General features: G+C 36.7%; 2 protein-coding genes across 6 annotated transcripts; one reads left to right on the top strand and one right to left on the bottom strand.

Annotated features, from left to right (window-relative positions):
• The first annotated feature begins 5,173 nt into the window (after positions 1-5,173).
• Positions 5,174-13,525, top strand: gbp2 (guanylate binding protein 2). Its single transcript, XM_081374274.1, has 11 exons — positions 5,174-5,391; positions 5,504-5,700; positions 6,654-6,781; positions 6,992-7,101; positions 7,212-7,405; positions 8,779-9,021; positions 9,158-9,435; positions 9,635-9,847; positions 10,463-10,565; positions 10,788-10,981; positions 11,833-13,525. Exons 2-11 carry the CDS (start codon positions 5,508-5,510, stop codon positions 12,055-12,057), a joined length of 1,881 nt encoding a protein of 626 aa, XP_081230400.1. The 5' UTR covers positions 5,174-5,391; positions 5,504-5,507; the 3' UTR covers positions 12,058-13,525.
• Positions 13,261-20,395, bottom strand: gbp1 (guanylate binding protein 1). Of its 5 annotated transcripts, none has more exons than XM_081374271.1 (11): positions 20,132-20,387; positions 17,700-17,917; positions 17,486-17,613; positions 17,296-17,405; positions 17,005-17,195; positions 16,177-16,419; positions 15,913-16,061; positions 15,234-15,365; positions 14,739-14,951; positions 14,531-14,633; positions 13,261-14,017 (listed from the first exon to the last, which is right to left on the bottom strand). In XM_081374271.1, the coding sequence occupies exons 2-11, from the start codon at positions 17,887-17,889 to the stop codon at positions 13,617-13,619; spliced, it is 1,860 nt and encodes a 619-aa protein (XP_081230397.1). In that variant the 5' UTR covers positions 17,890-17,917; positions 20,132-20,387; the 3' UTR covers positions 13,261-13,616. The 5 variants fall into 5 exon arrangements, with proteins under 5 accessions (XP_081230397.1, XP_081230394.1, XP_081230395.1 ...); XM_081374269.1 differs by having other exon boundaries at positions 13,270-14,017; positions 17,005-17,204; positions 20,132-20,395; XM_081374270.1 differs by having other exon boundaries at positions 13,270-14,017; positions 17,005-17,204; positions 17,700-17,910; positions 20,132-20,212.
• Between the last annotated feature and the right edge of the window lie 1,639 nt (positions 20,396-22,034).

Raw genomic sequence — 22,034 nt, 5'->3', positions numbered from 1 at the left:
AAAATTTTAAAACAACTGCAACTATATTATGTTTTATCAACAAAGATCGGGAGGAGCACTTTCAGATAATTAAATCTAATTAGACACGAGTGGACCACACTCTGTTAATCAACCCAATCAACGAGGTAAGAGGTATAGCCTATATAGGCTACTTCAAACTTACCTCCGTTCGTTGACAGTTTAACAGCATCCCTCCACCACTCCATCGTCTCACTTCTAGTCCTAAATACTCTTACAACAACGGGGGAGTGCTCTGGGTTCGGGCAAAATTTCCGCGCTCGGAGCCCTCCCCCCGGACAGCACGCCAAATACGCATAATCTTTACTCTGTTTAATTGATGTAAGGGTGAACTCGTGAAACAATTAAGAGAATAATTAAACACGTGCATGATTATTAATTTATTTAGACAGATGTTTTTTTCCACAGTCATAGTTATTAATTTGTTTTTGTTTTTGTTATGGAAGTCTTTTCCATCACTAATAGTGTCATTTTTCTGGATTTTTCAGGAATAACTGGAGAATATGTGCAGTGCTGCAGTGCTGGGCAGCTGCTAAAGCAACTCTGTACTGCTCCCTGGCTACCAGTAAGGGTAAAATCTTTCCGTGGCAGGGGCAGTTCCGTAGGCTTATTATTCTTTCAAAAAATAAATATTTCTAAAAGAGAAATTTGCACACACAAAAAAAAAAAAAAAATATTCAAACAACTAAATTAAACATATGGTGTTTCTTCAGTTTTTGCCTCTATGTCCCAGTGACTGTATTTTATTCAAACTGATTGCAGTTTTTCTCCTTTTTGTTATATAAAATAATTTTAAAACATCCCTATAAACTTTTTTTTTAATTATTATTATTATTGATAGATTTTAATAGCTAAGCCCGTGCACTTTCAATCTTAAAATAAATCAATCAGTCTTGAAATATGAAAAACATTTTACAAACATATAAATGACAAAAATTAGATTAGGCCTATATGTTTATGTGAGTTAGAAATCCAGACGTTTATATGCAGTAGCCAAGTTGAAGAAACACCCTGTGTCTGCTAAAGTATAAAAAATAAAAAAAATTTAAAAAAAAAGAGAACTTACCGCTTTGTGTCTCAGATGGTTCTGACTGAACTTCAAGCAGTGTGCATAATAGCCTATTTATGGGTGGTGATCGCGGTGGTCCTCTCCGTCTCAAAAGTGCCCTGCCTCCCAGATCTGAGGGAATTTTTTCAAGAAATCATGTTGCTGCTTTCCTGCGGCGTGAATGAGACTTGGGGCTATTAAGTTGGTCGTATATTGATTTAAATATGGATAACGTTTTGTCTAGCTGTTTTAAATTGTAACAATGAATTATACTAAGTAAGATTATTTAACGTTTGTTAACATGTATATACATTGTATTTTATATTATAGCCTAGCCTACAACAGCAGATAGGAGGCGGGATTGTGAGCTCGTGATCAGTAGGCCTATTGTGTTGCAGCGCCAAGAAGTCTGGACTTTTCCCAATGATTTATACCTATTTTTACACGTCTTTTGATTTCAATTTCACTTTCATTTGTTTGCAGTCACGTGATTTACTAGAATAGAAGCAATTTATTAGTTATTTATTTTGTTAGGACCATATGCATAAAAAGAAGTGGGCTCAATGCAAACCAAATTTATCACATTTTAAAAATAACTTTAAATTATATGTAAATATTTTGGAACTAACAAAAAAGAAAAACACTTGTGATTCTTATGTTCCAACAGAATATTGTAAGGGATATGCTGCACATATATAAATAGCATAATATTAGCATATGTATAATTAATTAAAAATAGCAATGTATTTTTAATCATATACTGTATGTCATAAATGTCCTTCATACAACTAAAGCCATGATGTAAAACAGGAAAATAATGCTAATTTAATATGAATGTCCAGCATATCTCTTAAGACGTGCAAAACACAGTGCAGTTTACCTGTACTTCACTCATGCTCTTATCTTGTCCTAGGTGGAGCCCTATGCCTATAGTCAATCATGCTTAGCCTACTGTATAATCAACCTTAGATGAAACACAACATTTAGATTACACACACAAGCACACATTTTAATTACAAAATTATTTATTAGTATATTCTACAAGATATACAGTTGGATATTTCACATATTAATAGTTTTCATTTTAAATCCTGCATCACCAGATTTCATTTTCATTTGTTACAATTTTTCTAAACTTTATCACAGTACTAAGTTTAGTTCTATTCTTAAACATAAAACTTTCCTAAATGTCAAAGTGATTCTTATGCATATCACCACCAGAGTTTATGTCACATATACAAAAATATATTCCAGCCAGTTTTAACATTTTAATCACTGTTCTAGAAACATTGTTGACTCAACTTTGTTCATTTGCAATAATATGTTATGATTAGTTCACCAACAACAGGTCCAGACAGTCTCACAATGTCACTGCTGTCAACTGCTCTTTCAAATCCTCTAATGAACAGTCCTCATTAAGGTCAAGTTTGACAGACATCCTCAAACCAGCTTCTGAAATGTACAATTTCCAAATGCCAACTGCATATAAGTGATGTTGGTCATCATCAAAACATGAAATCTGTATGAAACACATATAAACAAATGACACAAAATGTGTATAAATCCTATATGACTTTAATTTGACTATGATTCAATATAAGAACTTTAAATGATTTGTATATGAATATCAGTTATTTTCTACTACCATACACCATTGCATACTTTTGTTATGTAAAACTCATAAAACATATAACGCAAAAATCCCCTACAAGTTGTTTGTGCTCTATTTAGTATGAAAGTGGCCATAATCGGTCTGATTTTGTATAGGATGTATTGGGCTTACATGAAACACAGAAGGTAATTCTGGATGATTTAAGTAAGGAAGATATATGGTTGCTGTATATGAACCATGCAGGGTTTTTTTTTTTTCATATGGTAAGAAATCAAATTGTATCTTTTTGTCTGAGCCCTGGCTTGAGCTCGGTCTGCCAGAATAAGAAAATATTTGGCTGAGATCTGGTTGGGTTTTGGTAAAGAGTAAATAAAAGATCTCTGGCATGAATGTGCTCTACTGTAAAATAGCCGTGCAAGATGTGGTGTTAATTGGTTCATATTTTATACACCGTTATAAGGTTAATTGTGCCAAAAATAATAAAATGAAATCTGTTTATTATAGGCCTAAAAAAATACCTATAGATATTTATTCAAATAGAACACTTTTACACATGAGGCGGCAGGTTTTAAAGGAAAGAAGACTTGATTATCCTGTTGGCAAGATTATTTTAATGGGCAGTTAAGGAGGTGACAATGTGCACAATGAAAAAAAACAAAACAAATAAAAAACAATGAAATGTTTGCAAAATGATTGAAGACAAAGACAAATGGTTCAGTCTGCAGCATCATAAAAGACGAAAGATTGAATGGGACTGAATGAGTACTTTGTGGTTAAAGTTTTGGCGAATTGATTACATTTGTATAACGGTAAAAAACCCATGGTTAAACTTATTAAAATTAAATAAATATTTAAAGTAGTATTAGGTTAAAATATTTTTCTTACACGAACGCATCGCTTCAGAAGGCCTTTATTAACCCCCCGGAGCTTTGTGGAGTACTTTTATTATGGATGGATGCACTTTTATGGACTTCAAAACAGAAACGGCCATTCACTGCCATTATAAAGCTTGGCAGAGCCATGACATTTTTAATATTACTCCGATTGTATTCGTCTGAAAGAAGAATGGCATATACACCTAGGATAGGTGAACTATCCCTTTAAGCCAGGCTACAAATTTTTTTTTTTTTTTTTTGCAAAGTATAAAATTGGTCTAAGACTTTTTCCTGCAGGCTACTAAAAAAAGCGAATGGTATCAGGTTCCTTTTCAGTGCCCGACATGGTAAAGTGTTGTAATGTCTCAGCATTTCTGCCGTGTTAATTGCACATCTGTACGGTTTTCTGTTACTAATGTGATAGAAATATTTTATGTAATGGGTATTTTCAACATTAAATGTACAGAGAAACACAGACTAAGGATGCTCAGGTATATATGCCTACTTAACCAAAAAGTGCTTAACACAGTAGAACTTACAGTCATATGACTAGCTCAGATCATTACAAACCAATCACCAGAACAAATCACAGTGAAGAAGACTTGAGTAACATTGATTTTTACTCAGCTGTTTGATATAAATGTACATGTACCATTCTATTCAGGAGACTCACTTGTTTGTTGTGACCAGTGATCTCCCGGCCGTGAATAAAACTTAATTTCTACAAAGAGCAACTTGGGAGTCGTGTCAGGTATATGCTGCACAGCTGAGAAACAGATTCTACGCTCAAAAGAAAACAAAAGAACATCTATGTGTGATTGAGGTTGTAAAAGAAGCCTACTAAAGATTCTATGCTCAAAGGACCACCGCAGAGACAATGATAGTGTTGGAAGACTATAGAGCCGACCTCGGGGTGAGGCTGTAATACTCTGAGTTAGTATTAATGTTCCTGTGTCGGACCAGCGTACACCTGAGAAGGACGGTGAGAGTGTATAGATGCTAAAGACCTGTGTGCTCATGTGTGATTGAGGTAGTGATAGTAGCTTCTTGACGGGACGCCGTCACCTTAGTTCAGGGAAGGATTGTATTGTAGGCTATTGCAGTCTGCGTTTCTCTGTACATTTAATGTTGAAAATACCCATTACATAAAATATTTCTATCACACTAGCAACAGAAAACTGTACAGATGTGCAATTAACACGGCAGAAATGCTGAGACATTACAACACTTTACCATGTCGGGCACAGAAAAGGAACCTGACAGGCCTATACCATTCGCTTTTTTTAGTAGCCTGCAGGAAAAAGTCTTAGACCTATTTTATACTTTGCAATATATATATATATATATATATATATATATATATATATATATATATATATATATATATATATATATATATATATATATATATATATTGTAGCCTGTCTTAAAGGGATAGTTCACCCTAAAATGAAATATCATGGGTTTTCGATTTCGACCCTCTGAAACGTTTGGCACGTAATAATAGTAATTAGTGCAATACAGTTCCTTTTTTTGTAGCCAGTAACCCAGAGTCTATGTTTAGCAGGTTAAGTAAAATGGATGATTTCTATGAAACCCCTGCCTCGACTGAGCGAACTCACCCCACCCAAGTGGTGCATAGCTACTTTCACTTTCACTCGTTTCAGCGTGTCTGGGAATGACTCAGAATAACAAATTTACTGACGGGAGGAGCCTCAACCTAACGGGTTCGTGCAGTCTAGAAGTAATGAACCGTGCAGTCGCTTTCTGCTGATAAAACAACAAATATCTTCGCTAACGCCAGAAAGTCTCCTTTGCTCCATCGCACTTTCAATAAGGTATTAAACATTCAGATTTAATCTTTTATGTGTAGGACTACGTATGAAATTGCGGGAATGGCTTTGTTTAATTGTGTTTTTATCTAGCGTTTTGTTTTTTGTTTTTTCGCAGAGTCATGGCGTGTGGCGGTCTCATGTCCGCTCCGGTGTGTCTCATTGAAAATGATGAAAATGGGAAGCTGTGTGTTAGGAAACAGGCCAAAGACATTCTGGATGGGATAAATGAGCCGGTGGTGGTGGTGTCTGTGGTGGGACTCTACCGTACGGGGAAGTCCTACCTTATGAACCGCCTGGCAGGACAACAGTCAGGTGAGAGAAACTGCTGAAAGACTCATGTTGTGCAGTAGTAGCCTACTGTAGGACGCACGGTAAATGAGTATGTGTAAAATAGTAGCTAACTGCATTAAGATGGGAACATTTATACATGTAAACAATTATATATTACAAATATAAGTTAAAATATTAATAGTAAGAATAAGGGTCTTTATGCTAAAAATCTGTGCCCTGGACAATTCATTCAGATTTATTCAAATGAATTTCATACCTTAAATTAAAATGTATTCACAAAATATTTTGTGGGGCATAAAGTAAACAATTTTACAGTGAAACAACCGTCCTGAGATTGTAATGATGAAAAAGTATAAAAGGTGCACTCAGTAAAACCTCCCTGACACTGTTGCTCACTGAATAAATTGATCATAACTGACTGAATAAAGCATTTCAACAATGGCATCTGCAACTAAAAACTGTGAATATACTTTGTAATAGTTAACAATATTATAGGTCAATCTGTAATGATTATTTTGGTTTCTCCTATTTCTACTGAGTAACTATTTACATCTTCACCTGTGATTCATTTTGTACCTGACACTATGATGAATGCTGAATGGCCGAAATGCATCAGTGTGTAGTGTTTTAGTAATTTTCTAATGTTTCGAGAGTGAGCCATGATGCGAATAAAGGCTTTTAACTTTTTGGATCTTTTTTCAAAAAATATTATTGATATTCAGAAAACTTTTGTCAGGTTGTGTTACCAACATGCAGGAAACCATTTTGTGACAATCATAAAACTGTAAATGGTATCACAAACGATGGATATCATCTAAAGCTTTTTTTTTTTTTATATGACGTTTTTAACGTATAAACATATAAAACCAACACGAATACAAATATTATATTTCTTGAGTTCTGGATTGGCGAGTAGATTTAAAAATGTGTTTTTCCTCTTGGACATCCTTAAATGTCATTGTGATTTGTCTCAGGCTTTGCTCTTGGCAGCACTATTGAATCAAAGACCAAAGGCATCTGGATGTGGTGTGTCCCTCACCCCTATAAAGAAGGACACACCCTGGTGCTGCTGGACACAGAGGGACTGGGTGACGTGGAGAAGGTGAGGAGTAAAACTGCATCCATAGCAACATTATCTCTAGTCTAATATCACCTAGTCTTGTGCTTTCACTTTCCATTTAATAGATGAGAAAATTCACTGCACAGAATTATTTAGACATGACACATCGGTTTTAAACTGAATGGTCTTTTGCTACTAAAGGTAAATAAGTGGCCACTTATTCTGTAGCTGACGGACTGGTTTTTTTTTCAGGGGGATGAGAAACATGACACGTGGATCTTCTGTCTGGCTGTTCTTCTCAGCAGCACTCTAGTGTACAACAGCTTAGGGACCATTGACAACAATGCACTGGAAAAGCTGCAGTATCCTTCCATTCTCCAAACACAATAAACATGCACATTCACTGTAACAAAAGAATTGAAAACACTCTCATAGCATTTGTGTAATTCTTCCTGAACAGAGCTTAATATAGCTACGTTACAGAGCTGACGGAGAACATTCGTGTGAAGGCAGAAGTGAGTCGAGACGAGGACGAGTCAGAAGATTTCATGCGTGTTTTCCCATCGTTTGTCTGGGCTGTTCGTGACTTCACTCTGGAACTGAAAAAGGGGGATGACCTAATAACATCGGATGAGTATCTGGAGAGCTCACTGAAACTCAAACCAGGTGAGACAAAAACATACTCTTTTACCTACAGCCAAAAATGCCATCACAGTCAAGTTTTGTCCTGTTGAAAAACATTATTATAGTCCAATCTGAACTAGATAACAGGAAATTCTACAATGGTCTTAAAGCTACAGTGTGCAGCTAGTGATACGTTAGTCATAATTGCAGAAATAATGACTGTCTCCAAATAAACAAGTTTTCCCTAAAAAATTCCCCAAACTCATTCCTCTGGCTTAGCTTAAATTGGCTCTCGTAATATAATACAGTGTTTTCCAACCCTGTTTCTGGAGGCACACCAACAGTGCACATTTTGGATGTCTCCCTTATCTGACCCATATATTACTGATCTTGAAGTCTCTACTAATGAGTTAAATCAGGTGTGTGTGATTAGTAGGATTTGAAAATGTGTAGTGTTGGGGTGCGTCTCAATCAGCTCCCGAGCTAGTAAATCAGTAGATCCTGTTCATGAATTCAAGCATTGGTCAGGACGGTAAGGATCCTGGCTCACTACACATTGGGCCACTGATGACTCTATTTCCAGCGACATGACAACGTATTTTAATAACTACTGGTATTCATGAATAACAGCAGAACTGACATCTTTCTGGCATTATTTTTAATGTTATTTTCAGTTCCCTGGAAGATTTTGCGATTGAGACAGGATTTTAAATGGCCGACTCCCTGATCAGTACCCTGATAACTGAACTAGGGAGCTGATCCCAAATCCCAAACGCACCCTTGCTGTGCCTCCAGGAACAGGGTTAAGAAAGACTGATCACTGATATAGGGTGCTTCTCAAACAGAAGGCTTTATCCTATTCCTCGTGATGCTGTGTCCTTCCTAGTCCAGTCCTTCATAGGCTTAAAGACTCCTCCTCAGCATTGAACGCTAGAATGAAACGGTCTAGTAAATGCATGGCTACTTCAAACCTATTCCCACCCCCACGGTCAAGGCACGAAAACATGGTTAAAACTTAATTTTGGAAAAATTTAATGACATCCGTCTTTGGTCTCCCAGTGGCTTATATTATTGACTGTTTGTTGTCAGGTGATCAATTTACACCAAAACTAAAGATAACATGCCTTTATCTCTGAAAACATTATTTTTGTCTTGCATTTCATAATGAACTCTTAGGATTGTGGGTAATTGAAGGATGTGAAGGATACACTTGATGCATCCTTCAAAATGAACTGAATGAAGGATGCGAAATGAAGGCTGCCTTTCAAGGATCCTTCAAATTGAGATGTAATGATGACATGGCAGCTGAGATATGCAACTTTACCAGGACAGCCTTCCATTTGAGAAGCACCCATAATGTATACAGTATATATTATGATTTCATAATTATGTTATTTATAATTGTACTTTTTTAGGGAACTCACCTCAGACTGAGAGGTTTAACCTGCCTCGGCGCTGTTTGCGTCATTTCTTTGCGGTGAGAAAGTGCTTTGTGTTCCCTCGGCCGGCTAGTACGCAAAACATGAGGAGAATGGAGGATCTGGCCGAGGAAGATCTGGATTCAGAGTTCCTTGAGCAGGCAAAAACTTTTTGCCGTTACATTTACGACATCGCAGAGCCAAAAGTCGTCTGCGGAGGCCGTACAATTACTGGAGCAGGTGTGTGCCACCTTAGAAACCCTCATAGAGAACAAATTTATAAAAGTTTTTAATCTCTTTTAAGAACCAAGAATCAATGGACTTTGTATAAAAACAAAGAGGGTTAGCTGAACTATCGAGTTGTGTTTCCTGACAGCTCTGGGAAATCTTGCTGAGGTTTACGTAGAGGCTATCCGCAGCGGGAAGGTTCCATGTCTGGAGAACGCAGTCGTGTCTTTGGCTAAGATCCAGAACGTCCGTGCAGTGGATCAGGCCCTGGAGTCCTACATGACCGAGTTACTCAGCATGGCTCAGCTTCCCATGGACCCTGCAGATCTGTCCAACATCCACAAAGACGCAGAGAAGAAAGCCATTGAAGGTTTCATCACCATGTCCTTCAATGACAATGACCAGATCTACCAACAAGAGCTCATGGTAAAATTTAATTCTTGTTGTGTTTTATGTTGTATTTGCATAGAGGCGATAAGATTTAGCTAACTTTTTATACATTTAGAGAAAAAATCCATGTTTAATACAAATTAAGCTTTAAATGATGTCAACAAATGATGTTAAATGATTCTCTCTCTCTCTCTCTCTCTCTCTCTCTCTCTCTCTCTTGCTTCTCACAATTTAGAGGAAGATTCATAATGAATATGAAGACATGTGCCTGCAGAATCATCAAGCATCTCAAATGCAGTGTGAGTCTGTTCTGCATGAGGTGTTTGATAAACTGGAAAAAGGCATTTCTGACGGATTATACCTGAAACCTGGAGGATACCGGCAGTACAGAGACATGCTCGCACAGCTGGCTGAAGAGTACAGAGCAAGGACACAGTCACAAATAATGGTACAGAACATGCATGCTTTGTTTGCATTTTATTGTTCTGGATGGTCATAACAGCATGAAACGGCACTGATAAACATAATGCTGATAAAGATTAAAGATAACATGACAACAGCTAACAGTCATGAAACTGAAACACAAAAATTTCTATAATTTACTCACTCTCATGTTTTTCTAAATCTTTGCTTTTGTTATTTTCCTTAAAGCATAAAATTAGAAATTTTGAAGAATGTTCTTTTTATTCAAACATTAATGATCAGGACTGTCAAACTTGAAATAGGGCAAAAAGCAAACAAACACCATGACTCATGTGTTAGACTTGATTTTCCAAGTTATGCAATATGATGAGGCTTTACAAGATATGAAAAATGGTGCACAGGATACTTTTATGATGTAACTAAGAACTTTGTATATAAAATAACATTTTTATAACATTCAAAAATTGAAACCATGTTGGTTTGTAACAACATGAGGGTTAGTAAATTATAAATAAATAAAAAACAACTTATTTATTTGGGTGAACTATTCCTTTAAATATGATTTGTTGCTATCAAAACAACACTCCCATTTTTAAGGAACAGATATTTTGAATGATTAGGAATGTTTTTTTTTTCACAGTGTGAGGAAGTGTTGAGTATGCATTTGAAAGCAAAGGAAGAGGTTGGAAATATGATTCTACAAGCCGACAAATCTCTCAGTGAGGCGGAACAGGAAAAAGAGGGTACAATTCAAATCATCTGCACTTTTCTGTCAGTCAAGGCTCTCGGTGATAGACTGTACAATGACTAATCAGAGCACAGGACAGAAACAAACAGATTTTGTGATTAACTTATAGCTGCAGTAGATCTCACTTTCATTACTATATACTTCTCGTGTGTATGTGTGTATTGTCTAGCTGTTGGGTCAGAATGAGTAAACTTTCTCTTTCTCTTTCGCTATACAGTGCAGAGATTAAAGAATGAGATCTTAGAGCAGCGGCAAAAAGGCCTAGAGGAACAGAACCGGTTACAAGAGCAGGCGTTTAAAGACATGCAGAGAACCCATGATGAGCATTTGAATCAGATCATTCATCAGATGGAGAGAGAGCAAGAGAGAATGAGGAGAGACAATGAACAAGTCCTGGAAGCCAAACTGAGGGTAAGAATACACTCACTCTAAAAATTCTCACAAGTAGAATTAAGAAAAAAACAGTCACAATTAGGTATGCAAATCGATGTAGGAAAAGCATGAATTTCATCACAAACTCAGATTGCTGTTGGTAGGCTATTTTTGAATAGGTGAACATTCTTTCAATGGAATATGGGAGATTTTTCTTTTTTTTATAATAAAATTTACTAAAGGTTTGAATAGAGTCTGTACATTAAGCTGTTTGGTCTGAATTACTTGAAAGGTGTAATGCTTAAAGTTGGAGGGATATTCAATGTTATATAATGTTTTTGGAATCCCAATATATTGCTGCTGGCAAGCACCATTATGAATAAGAGTATTAAATAAGAAGAAATTATTTAATTAAGCAGCACTTCAGCAAATGTATTATTTAAGTCATACTATTTTAATGCATATTGATACTTTGCACGTGACGTCAGTTGTACTGTCTGGCGGGCAAGAATGTCATTCTCTAGCAGCGAAAACCAGTAAACTAATCAAGGATCTTGCCAGGACGTTGCCAGTTTTAATATACAAAAGTTGGTGTTTTGAGGTGTACACGACATGTCAGATAGTTGTTGTGCAATTGGATGCACTAACCGCGTTTGTTGCCCGCCAGATATCACGTGACCGCAAAGTATCAATATACAGAATAAACAAAAGTAAGAAGTAATGTAGAACATATCAAATGTGTGTATGCTAAGTTGCTAACTATATAGAATATGGGTGATTTTTGACATGTTTGATTGAATGTATTGTCTGAGTTTTTGAGGTTTACTGAATGTGCTTTTGGTCAAGATTAGGATTAGACATTCTTTATTCAGATGCTGTTTGTGTTGCAGGAGAAGGAAACTCTTCTACAGCAGGGCTTTCAGCAGGAAGCTGCCCGGATGCAGAGCGAGATTGACAACCTGAAAGCTGACATGAATAAACAGGAGACATCCCAACCCTCCACGGTGAGCAAGGTTTTGGATGGTATCGGCACTGCGGCGACTTTGTTCTTGCCAGGCTTCATCCCTAAAGCAGCTGGGTTTGGTCTATCCATGGTCTCAAAATGGTTTCGATAATGAATATACATTATTCACACACACTCACCTAAACATAGGCTATATGTATTATTCTCCAACCATCTTGAATTGTCCTGCAGTTACTTGTCATTGCTTGTGAAATTGAGTTGCTGTTCTCCTAGATGACATTCATGTTTAAAGCCCAGTTTATTAACTGCCAAGCTTGCACCACCAACATGTTATGAACTATAAACAAAGCTGTGTGATCAGAGTGATGTGAACTTTTCCATATAACTTTAAACTGATTCACATAATCTGTGAATTTTGATGTAAATCTTGCTGGGAACCTTCAAATGTATAGTTTGATATTTGGCCATATTGAGATTATGACTTTGGCCAATATATGTGTCCAGTTGGCAGATTAAGAAAAGCCTTGTCAGTGGCCAATATAATTGTACTTTTTGTGTTCAAAGGTTTAGTTAACACTACCACTTTTATATTTTTTTTTTTTTTTTTTTTTGCCTGTACTCAGATAAAATATTCTTCCCTATAGGCTTAAAGTGGTCTGTGAAATATAATAAAATATTATATTTGATTCAGACTAATTGTGTTGCAGACTAAATATAGTAGCACATAACTGTATTGCACCCAACAGAGCTTAAAAGTAAGCAAGAGTTACTAAGAGATTTGAGTGTCACAGATTTTGTAACAGAGTGTAACAGAAAACTTCCATAACTGAAGTCCAAACTTTTTTAAAGGATGAATTTTGGTTGCAGGTAGGTTCAGTGTAAGAATTTACAACCATAAATTAAACTCAAAATGTATTAGAAATGATGTAAATCAAACAAAACCCTACTTGTTATTCTAATCTGTGCCAACAACATAAGGACAGCAACTACAACCATTCAGAACTTGAATTTGTTATAGCAACTTAATAAGCATGTTGGGCTTCACAATTCATTTTTAGGTATGACTGTTTTTATGGAACAGTCTCTCCAAGTAAAGTTCATCACAGACCATATTTTACACATCAGCTATTCTAAAAATCACTAGGAAATTCCTGAGAACCCATGAAAAATTAGCCTTCTGGTTTGGCCTACAAATGTATGTCATGATGGCGCGGTTCAAACTTTAAATGCGACCATTTCTTGAATTCTAAATCCTCACCCTTGTTCATAATAAATAATAAAAGGATTGAAGTTGTTGTTAACATTCTAAAGCTGAGGTCGGGAGTCAAATTGAAAAAAATGGGAAAAGGAGTTTGTGACGACAACAGCTTCAAGGTTTATGAACGTACAAGTTAACCAATGATGAATTTTATTCTGAATTTAATGATTGTAACATAGTTTGAAGAATGCAGTGGTTACATCCAAACACAAACAGTAGGCTATGTGAAATGAAGGTCTACTAAATACAAGCAAACTTGTATGTCTTACTACATGCTTAAAACTAACCAGCAACACAGAACACAATGTTTGTGCACAGTACAATAAGTGACTCTACTCAATAAACTAAATATAATCTTACTAAATAAAACCTACGCATGATTGAGTTTTATAAGCTATAACTATAAAATGAATCAATTTGTAATTCAACAGTGATTTGCACTGAAGGGGTATTTATTTAGTTTTGAGTCCTTTCATCAGCATCTTGTATTGGAGTATGGAAGGAAGGATTTCTTTTGCAGTTTCAACAAGAGGCATCAGATATTCCTTCATAAAACCGCCAGAACTTTTCTCTTCCTTTTCTTTTTTAAGATTCTTTATCTCCTGATCCAGAAAATCAGCTTTCTCCCTAAAGCCTTTGTTTAGCATCTCCTCCTGCTCCTTCAGTTTGCTCTTAATGGCTCTGTCCATCTCCTGCTGCTGCTGCTCCATCTCCTGGTTGAACTTCTCCTCCATCTGCCTCATTCGGTCCTCCTGCCGCTCTTTTTCTGCCTGCCTCATTCGTTCACTCTCAATGCGTTTCTCCTCTTCTTCTTTCCACTTCTGTTCCAGCAGATCATTCTTCTCCTTTCCTTCTGTCAGTCACAATAAAAAAGGAGAGAAATGATGTGAAACATGATGCTAAGTGAAAGTGGAGAGTGAAATGGTGAAAGTGACAGCCAAGTATGGTCATCCATACTCGGAATATGTCCACTGCATTTAACCCATCTAAGTTAGTACACACATTACGAGAAGTGAGTAGTGAACACACATACGCTCACTGCAAACCGTGGACACACACAGAGCAGTGGGCAGCCATTTAGATGCCTTGCTCAAGGGAACCTCAGTCATTTCCTGCTGGTGTTGAGAATCAAACTCACAACCTTTGGGTTACCAGTGTGACTCTCTAACCGTTAGGCTACAACTGCCCCTGTGTTAAAACCTCCTGAATCTGAACTTCTGAACTTAAACCTCCTGAATCTGAACTTCAAGATGCATTAAGAATTTGGGTTTGGTTTCCATTTTATATGCATTTATTTAATAACAAATGCTGCAGGATGAAACCGCCTAATGAATTACAAATATTCATACGGTTGGTAAAGACCTACCTTGCATCTTTCTGTCGTTTTCAGTGAGTTTTGTATCGGTGTGAAGGATACTGTTTGCTTCAGCTCCTCGCTCATTCAGAAACTTGTTCAGCACGGCCTCAGCCTGCACATAAACATATATATTTAGAGCACATCTATAGACATACTCATAACCCAATGTGTATTTAAAGAACCATTTCGTAAAAACACACACTGAAAGTGTCCTCACCGATACACCTTTGTTGGGTTCTCTGCGGTACTTCTCAACGATGGCGTCTCTGTCTCTGCAGTACAGCTCATATCCTCCAGACTGACTGTACTCTCCATTCTGCAGCCGTTTATTCATGTCAGAGAACAGATTATTCAGCAGATCTTGGCACTTTCTCTCTGACGCCATCTCATTCTCTTTCAGCAGGCCTATATAGTGTACATCTATGTTTTCCTAAACATACATACACACATATACAGTACATACATCACATATACACAATGGAAAAAGTCTGTTATACAAGCTGAGTTATTGGTTAAGAATAAATAACCATCTACGCCCCCCTCCAACTTCCCTAAAATACAAATATTTTCTATTCACAAGGATAATATTTAAATACTTCCACTAAATATAATTCAAAATAAAGCATAATGATTAAATTAACAAACGTTTGCATATTTAAGAATATAGCTGCATTATAATGAGTGTGCGTATAATTGTGCATTTGAAACTCACCACTAGTTTTATTAGGTGTTCTCCTTTTTCATCTTTAAAGGAGCGTTTCATAAACTCAGAGGTGGCCAGACTGCTGAACTTCTGGTGCTCTGTGGAAATATCATCCACATTTACTGGGAACTTGTTCTTCACCTGCAAAGAACAGCATGCTTTGTCACTGAATGGCTGTAACAATTAAATACAAGTATTTAAATAAAAAAAGAATAACTCTGTGAATTTGACAAAGGCTTTATTTATTTACTGAATATTAACATGTTAAATGGATAACATTATGATTCAAACTATTGCCTGCTGTAAGTGACCTGTATATGTATGTTTATGTGTCATTTTATTTAACATTATATCAAATCAGCTTTAGATATGTAAAAATCACAAAACCAGTCACAAGTCGCACAGGTATATTTGTGGCAATAGCCAACAATACATTGTATAGGTCAAAATTATCAATTTTTCTTTCATGCCAAAAATCAATGGCGAACATAAATGGGCAACTTTAAAGGCGATTTTCTCAATGTTTTGATTTTTTTGCATCTTCTGATTCCAGATTTTCAAATAATTGTATCTCGGCCAAATATTGTCCTATCCTAACAAACCGATGTATATGTCTCAATTTAAAAAAAAATTACCCATGTGACTGGTTTTGTGGTCCAGGGTCACATATATGAAAATTGTGTCTTACCTCTTCCATCCCACTCTGATAGACTTTCAAAGCTTCTTGAACAGCTGCCTGGTTCTCTAGATTTGCGAGAGCAACCACTGCATTGTCCAGACAGGGCACCTTCCCACTGCTGATTGTATCCACATAAATCTCAACCAGGTGCCCGAGCACTGACAACACACACAAACACATTTTACCTTTTCAGAAATATAAAGGCTTATGGGTCTGAAGTTCACACTCTGAACACTGAAGATTTCCAATAACTTAAATTGGTAAAACACTCACATTTGCCTGTAACTCTGTGTCCTCCTTTCAGTGTTTTCACAAAACTCTTTTGAAAGATGTGGTCACAAAAATGACCCGTGACCTCCAGAAAATCTGCTACAAGGTCCTTTTCTTGCAAGCTTTCTAAGCGTTTCATGTTTTCAGGCGAGGCAGGAGATGGGAACACGAAACAGTTCCGGGATGGGAAATAGTTTCGAATGCATTGACGGGGCAGGTTGTAGTCGCTGATTTTCTTATTTACACCTAAATTAGGTTTTTAGGAGAAAATAACACATTTTACCAAAGAAGATTGTGTCAACATTTTTTTTATTGTTGTTAATATGTGACCCTGGATCACAAAACCAGTCTTATGTTGCACGGGTATTTGTGGCAATAGCCAACAAAACATTGTATGGGTCAAAATTATAGATTTTTCTTTTATGCCAAAAATCATTGGAATATTAAGTAAAGATCATGTTCCATGAAGATATTTAGTAAAATTCCCACCTTAAATATATAAAACATTTATTTTTGTGAATGGATGCAGCACTATCGCCAATAGAAATGGAAAACTTTAAAGGCGATTTTCTCAATGTTTCGATTTTTCTGTACCCTCAGATTCCAGATTTTCAAATAGTTGTATCTCGGCCTAATATTGTCCTATCCTAACAAACCATACATCAATGGAAATATTATGTATTCAGCTTTCAGATGATGTGTAAATCTCAATTTAAAAAAAATTACACATAAGACTGGTTTTGTGGTCCAGGGTCACATATTTAGTGACTAATTATTAAAATCCACATACTGGTGGTGCTTGATGTTTATAGAATGTCTATCAATAAATACCTTTCTTCAGCTGAAGGGCAAACTCAAGGTACTGGTCCTGAGTCACTTTCTTTCCATCAATTACCAGTTCCAAGGTGAAATCTCTAACCACCCAGATGAATGATGGGAAAAACTGCACAAACTGAGAATCCTCATTTTCCTCCTCTTCTGCTGCTTCTGTCGATCTGATCTTGATCTGCTCGGCGAGCTCACTAACGTAGCTGCAGCACATTGAGAAATAACTTTATCTTGCAAAGTGTATGTTTGTATATTTGAAAGATTATATGGGTTAAGTGGCTGATTAAAGGATACTGCAGATTTTCCACTGCATTGTTATCGATGGTGCCACGGCTGTTGTACACTAAAGTGCTGCTGAGCAGAACAGCCAGAGAAAAAATCCAGCTGTCATTCTTAGAGTCTCCCTGAAACACAGAGTCTTCAAAATCAAAGCATCGACCATTTAACAATATTAACAAATCTACAGCTCAATCCTTGTCCTCACCTTGTCCACATCACCCAGTCCCTCTGTGTCCAGCAGCACCAGAGTGTGTCCTCCTTTACAGGGGTGAGGGACACACCACATCCAGATGCCTTTGGTTTTTGACTCAATAGTGTTGCCAAGAGCAAAGCCTGAGACAATTCGAGTTTTTATTATTATTAGCACAATCTAGCTAATATTCACACATTAATTTAACGTGTCTAAACAGTTCTCTCACCTGACTGTTGTCCTGCCAGGCGGTTCATAAGGTAGGACTTCCCCGTACGGTAGAGTCCCACCACAGACACCACCACCACCGGCTCATTGATTCTACTCAGGAGCTCAATGGCATCCTTACAGACGCGGAGAGATCCGTTCACATTCTCCACCAAACAAATGGGTGAAGACATTGGTCTGGCATTAGACATGCTGGCTCTCTCTAGCTCTTCCTGTTTGCTAAAGGGGAAAATAGTCATTTGGTTAATGTAAACAGAATACTGTAAACAAAATTTATAAAACCTGTAGACATTTATAAAACCTGTAGACACAAAATACCTCAAAACAATGAATTCTTCATGGACTTTCAAATATAATGTAGGCTACCATTTTCATTCTGTGTTAGCCATTAAAAACCTATTTTTTATTTATTCTTATGTAGTTAATTCTGTTCTTAAAACTCACATGCTTTATTATGCTACAAGAATTATGATTTCAGTATTCTTTCTGATTTTCAACGCTGCTAAGGTGGAGAACTAATGGATAATAATAGGTCTCATATGGTTTATTAAAATTGTATATATATATTTTATTTATAAAATAATATTATAAACATATTTATCAACAAATAAAGCTTGCACTTTTATGACTTGTGGCAACAAATGCTGCCCACTTTCATTTAGCCATTTGACATCGCCACACCCCAAAAGGCCTACAAGTAAAAGACAGTATTATATATTATATAATGTATTAAAATAATTATATAACAGCAATAATACATTAAAACAGGTCAATATTATATTAAAAATGTATTTACATTTTTGTTTGGGACTGCGAGTTAGGAGCACAAAGGAAAGAAACAACAAACGTCGTGAGATTTGAATGTGAGTCTATTATGTTTTCCCAGAGCCATAGAGAGAAAGAGTTGCGACACTCTTTGATGTCGCCGCTAAGGCTGTCACGTGGTTCATGTACGCCCCAATAGTTCTAAAACATACGCTGGCTGTCATGTTCTTCTATGGGACAGACAGCAGCGATTGCATTATTGAACGGTAAATATAAAATAAAACACACCCCAAGTACTTTTTCAGCTGTTATTGCATTTTGTTAATGTCAGTTTTGCATTTGGAGACAAGTTTTAGGCTATATTTTTGGAGGGAAAAGCTTAGTGTTCATGTTCGCATGGGTAGTAGCACTGGCTTTAGCGGCTCTAACTTAACTTTTCCATATCATTCATCTGATGATGGACGTCTCATGATATTTATTTTAGCACAACTGGGCTATATTAGGCTATTGATTCACGTGATTTTGCTTATAAATTTTGTTTCAGCCATTAGCCTACCTTCGTGATCACGCAAAGAGGTCTGCCGTGGCGGTCCGTTCAGAATTCGCTTAAGCTAGCTCACTTATTCTGATGAAAGTGGCCACCCCAGGACCACAACGTGAAACATTATCATGTTAAGACTAAGAATATTATTTTAATATTAAGCCATACACATTGTCAAAACTATAACAGATTAAAACGAATTTAAGCATTGCTGATACAAAAGAAAGTTTTCAAATAAACTATTTTTATTAAACAATGACAGACAACAAAAATGTGTGCTTGTGTGAACAAGAAAAGCAAAAATCAGGGGCAGGTGATCCATGAAACAGACAGGACTGGTGATGGCCATAACAATCCTAGAGGTCCAGCATTGTTCTCACAAGCCGCTTCACTCAAGACAATAAAACATAATGAAAAGTATATCCCAAAAAATTAAATTAAATAAAAGTTGCTATAAAGGTGGCAGCGATTCATTACCGAACTCTTAAATGACGAAGTCGCGCTAGCTAACTAGCTAATTTAGCAGGCAGTGCTTGAAAATTGGTTGAAACAACTAACATAAAATATAAATAATTACGCTGTGCATGTACAAATGAAGACCAGTATAAGCATCGCAAAGGGCCTCTGATACAAAATAGACAGTTGACCATTCAAAAGAGGTCGATATTTCAACAACTTAACTCTGGAACAACTCGACGCGCAGCAATGTAAGTGAATGGGGTCCAACGGCAAAATGACAGTGTTTAGAACTATTCCGCTCTTCAAATCCCGGAAGTAGGCGGTTAAAAGCGCCGCCATTATTTACAACGGAGGTCTATGGGAGTGTCGCAACTCTTTCTCTCCATGGCTCTGTGTTTTCCGAATCCGAGACCTCGTGCGCCGCCTAAAGGAAAATAAGTCTCATAGGAACAGTTATTTATCTGCCGCAGATATTTCAAAGCCAAAAGGGATGCATTTATTTAAAAAAAAAAGAAAAAAAAATATTCACATATTTAGATAATTAATAGTGTCAAATAATACTTATTTAAATAATAACGTTATATAATAAATACATTTAAATATAATTAAGAATATATGACAATAAAAATCACATTGTGAATAAAATGTGTAACTGCACAATTACTTACATGACCCTAAATGTGAAACGTGTCTCGACTCTGTGATGAGATAATAGATACCGATGCTCTCTCTTTCGTCCACGATGCTTCTCAGCCACAGCGCACTGAACGCAATCGCAGGTCTTATTTATTATAAGTTGTTTTTCAGTGTCCGCCCATATGGATTTACAGCGGAGTTGACGTTAAACGGTCGATTTCTGGGAAACCTTGTCTAGTAACCAATCCCAAACCGAACTGGCGGTGCTTCGCTTTTAGTTTCACTTTCGTGTTAGCATCACTGATTCGCCAATGAGAGAACACGCCTCGACTCTGTCTGCACAATTTATGGTGGAAAAGATAAGGTTAAAAATTAAAGATTAAAGGTGCTCTAAGCGATGTCACGCGTTTTTTAGGCCAAAACATTTTTTGTCACATACAGCAAATATCTCCTCACCATCCGCTAGCTGCCTGTCCCCTGAACACACTATTAAAAAAAAACGCGGTCTCTGTAGACACCCCAGGCTCCATAAACCGCAAGAAAAACAAACTGGGCTAACACGCACCACGAACCTGGACCAGGTTGTAAATCAGTGCAAACATTTTAGGCTACCAATGTAATCAGTATACTGATAATATAATCAGTATAATGTCCATTCAAGACTTTTAATTGTGCAGTTACACATTTTATTCACAATGTGATTTTTATTGTCATATATTCTTAATTATATTTACATTTATTTATAACGTAAATATGTGAATATCTTTTCTTTTCTTTCTTTCTTTTTTTGATAAATACATCCCTTTTGGCTTTGAAATATCTGTGGCAGATAAATAACTGTTCCTATGAGACTTATTTTCCTATATATATATATATATATGTGTGTGTGTGTGTGTGTGTGTGTGTGTGTGTGTGTGTGTGTGTGTGTGAGTGTGAGTGTGTGAGTGAGTGTGTGTGCATTTGTCTCAGGCTTTGCTCTTGGCAGCACTATTGAATCAAAGACTAAAGGCATCTGGATGTGGTGTGTCCCTCACCCCTATAAAGAAGGACACACTCTGGTGCTGCTGGACACAGAGGGACTGGGTGATGTAAAGAAGGTGAGGAGGAAGACCATACAGCATTCACAGTGATGTTTCTGTAGCAAAAACCTCCACTGCAACAAAATAAACCATATTTTCAGCATGACTAATTTTATCTTTCATAGTGCTTGTAAGACAGCCATATTGCATTAAAACTCTGTTCCACACATTGTGTGATGTAGTAAAACTGTCGTGGAAATACTTAATACCAACTTCTTTACCACGGACAATTTAAACAACTTGCAGTTGTTAAAAATACAATACAATACAATACAATACAATACTTCCCTGAAGTAAGGTGACGGCGTCCCGTCGATGAAGCTACTATCACTACCTCAGTCACACATAGATGTTCTTTTGTTTTCTTTTGAGCGTAGAATCTGTTTCTCAGCTGTGCAGCATATACCTGACACGACTCCCAAGTTGCTCTTTGTAGAAATGAAGTTTTATTCACGGCTGGGAGATCACTGGTCACAACAACCAAGTGAGTCTCCTGAATAGAAAGATACATGTACATTTATATCAAACAGCTGAGTAAAAATCAATGTCACTCAAGTCTTCTTCACTGTGATTTGTTCTGGTGATTGGTTTGTAATGATCTGAGCTAGTCATATGACTGTAAGTTCTACTGTGTTAAGCACTTTTTGGTTAAGTAGGCATATATACCTGAGCATCCTTAGTCTGTGTTTCTCTGTACATTTAATGTTGAAAATACACATTACATAAAATATTTCTATCACAGGTAAATAAGTGGCCACTTATTCTGTAGCTGACGGACTGTTTGTTTCAGGGGGATGAGAAACATGACACGTGGATCTTCTGTCTGGCTGTTCTTCTCAGCAGCACTCTAGTGCAC

This window comes from Scardinius erythrophthalmus (assembly GCF_964197995.2).
Source record: "Scardinius erythrophthalmus genome assembly, chromosome: 9".
NCBI lineage: Eukaryota > Metazoa > Chordata > Actinopteri > Cypriniformes > Leuciscidae > Scardinius > Scardinius erythrophthalmus.
The sequence above is the reverse complement of the archived record's forward strand: the minus strand, read 5'-3'. Positions and strand labels throughout refer to the sequence as shown.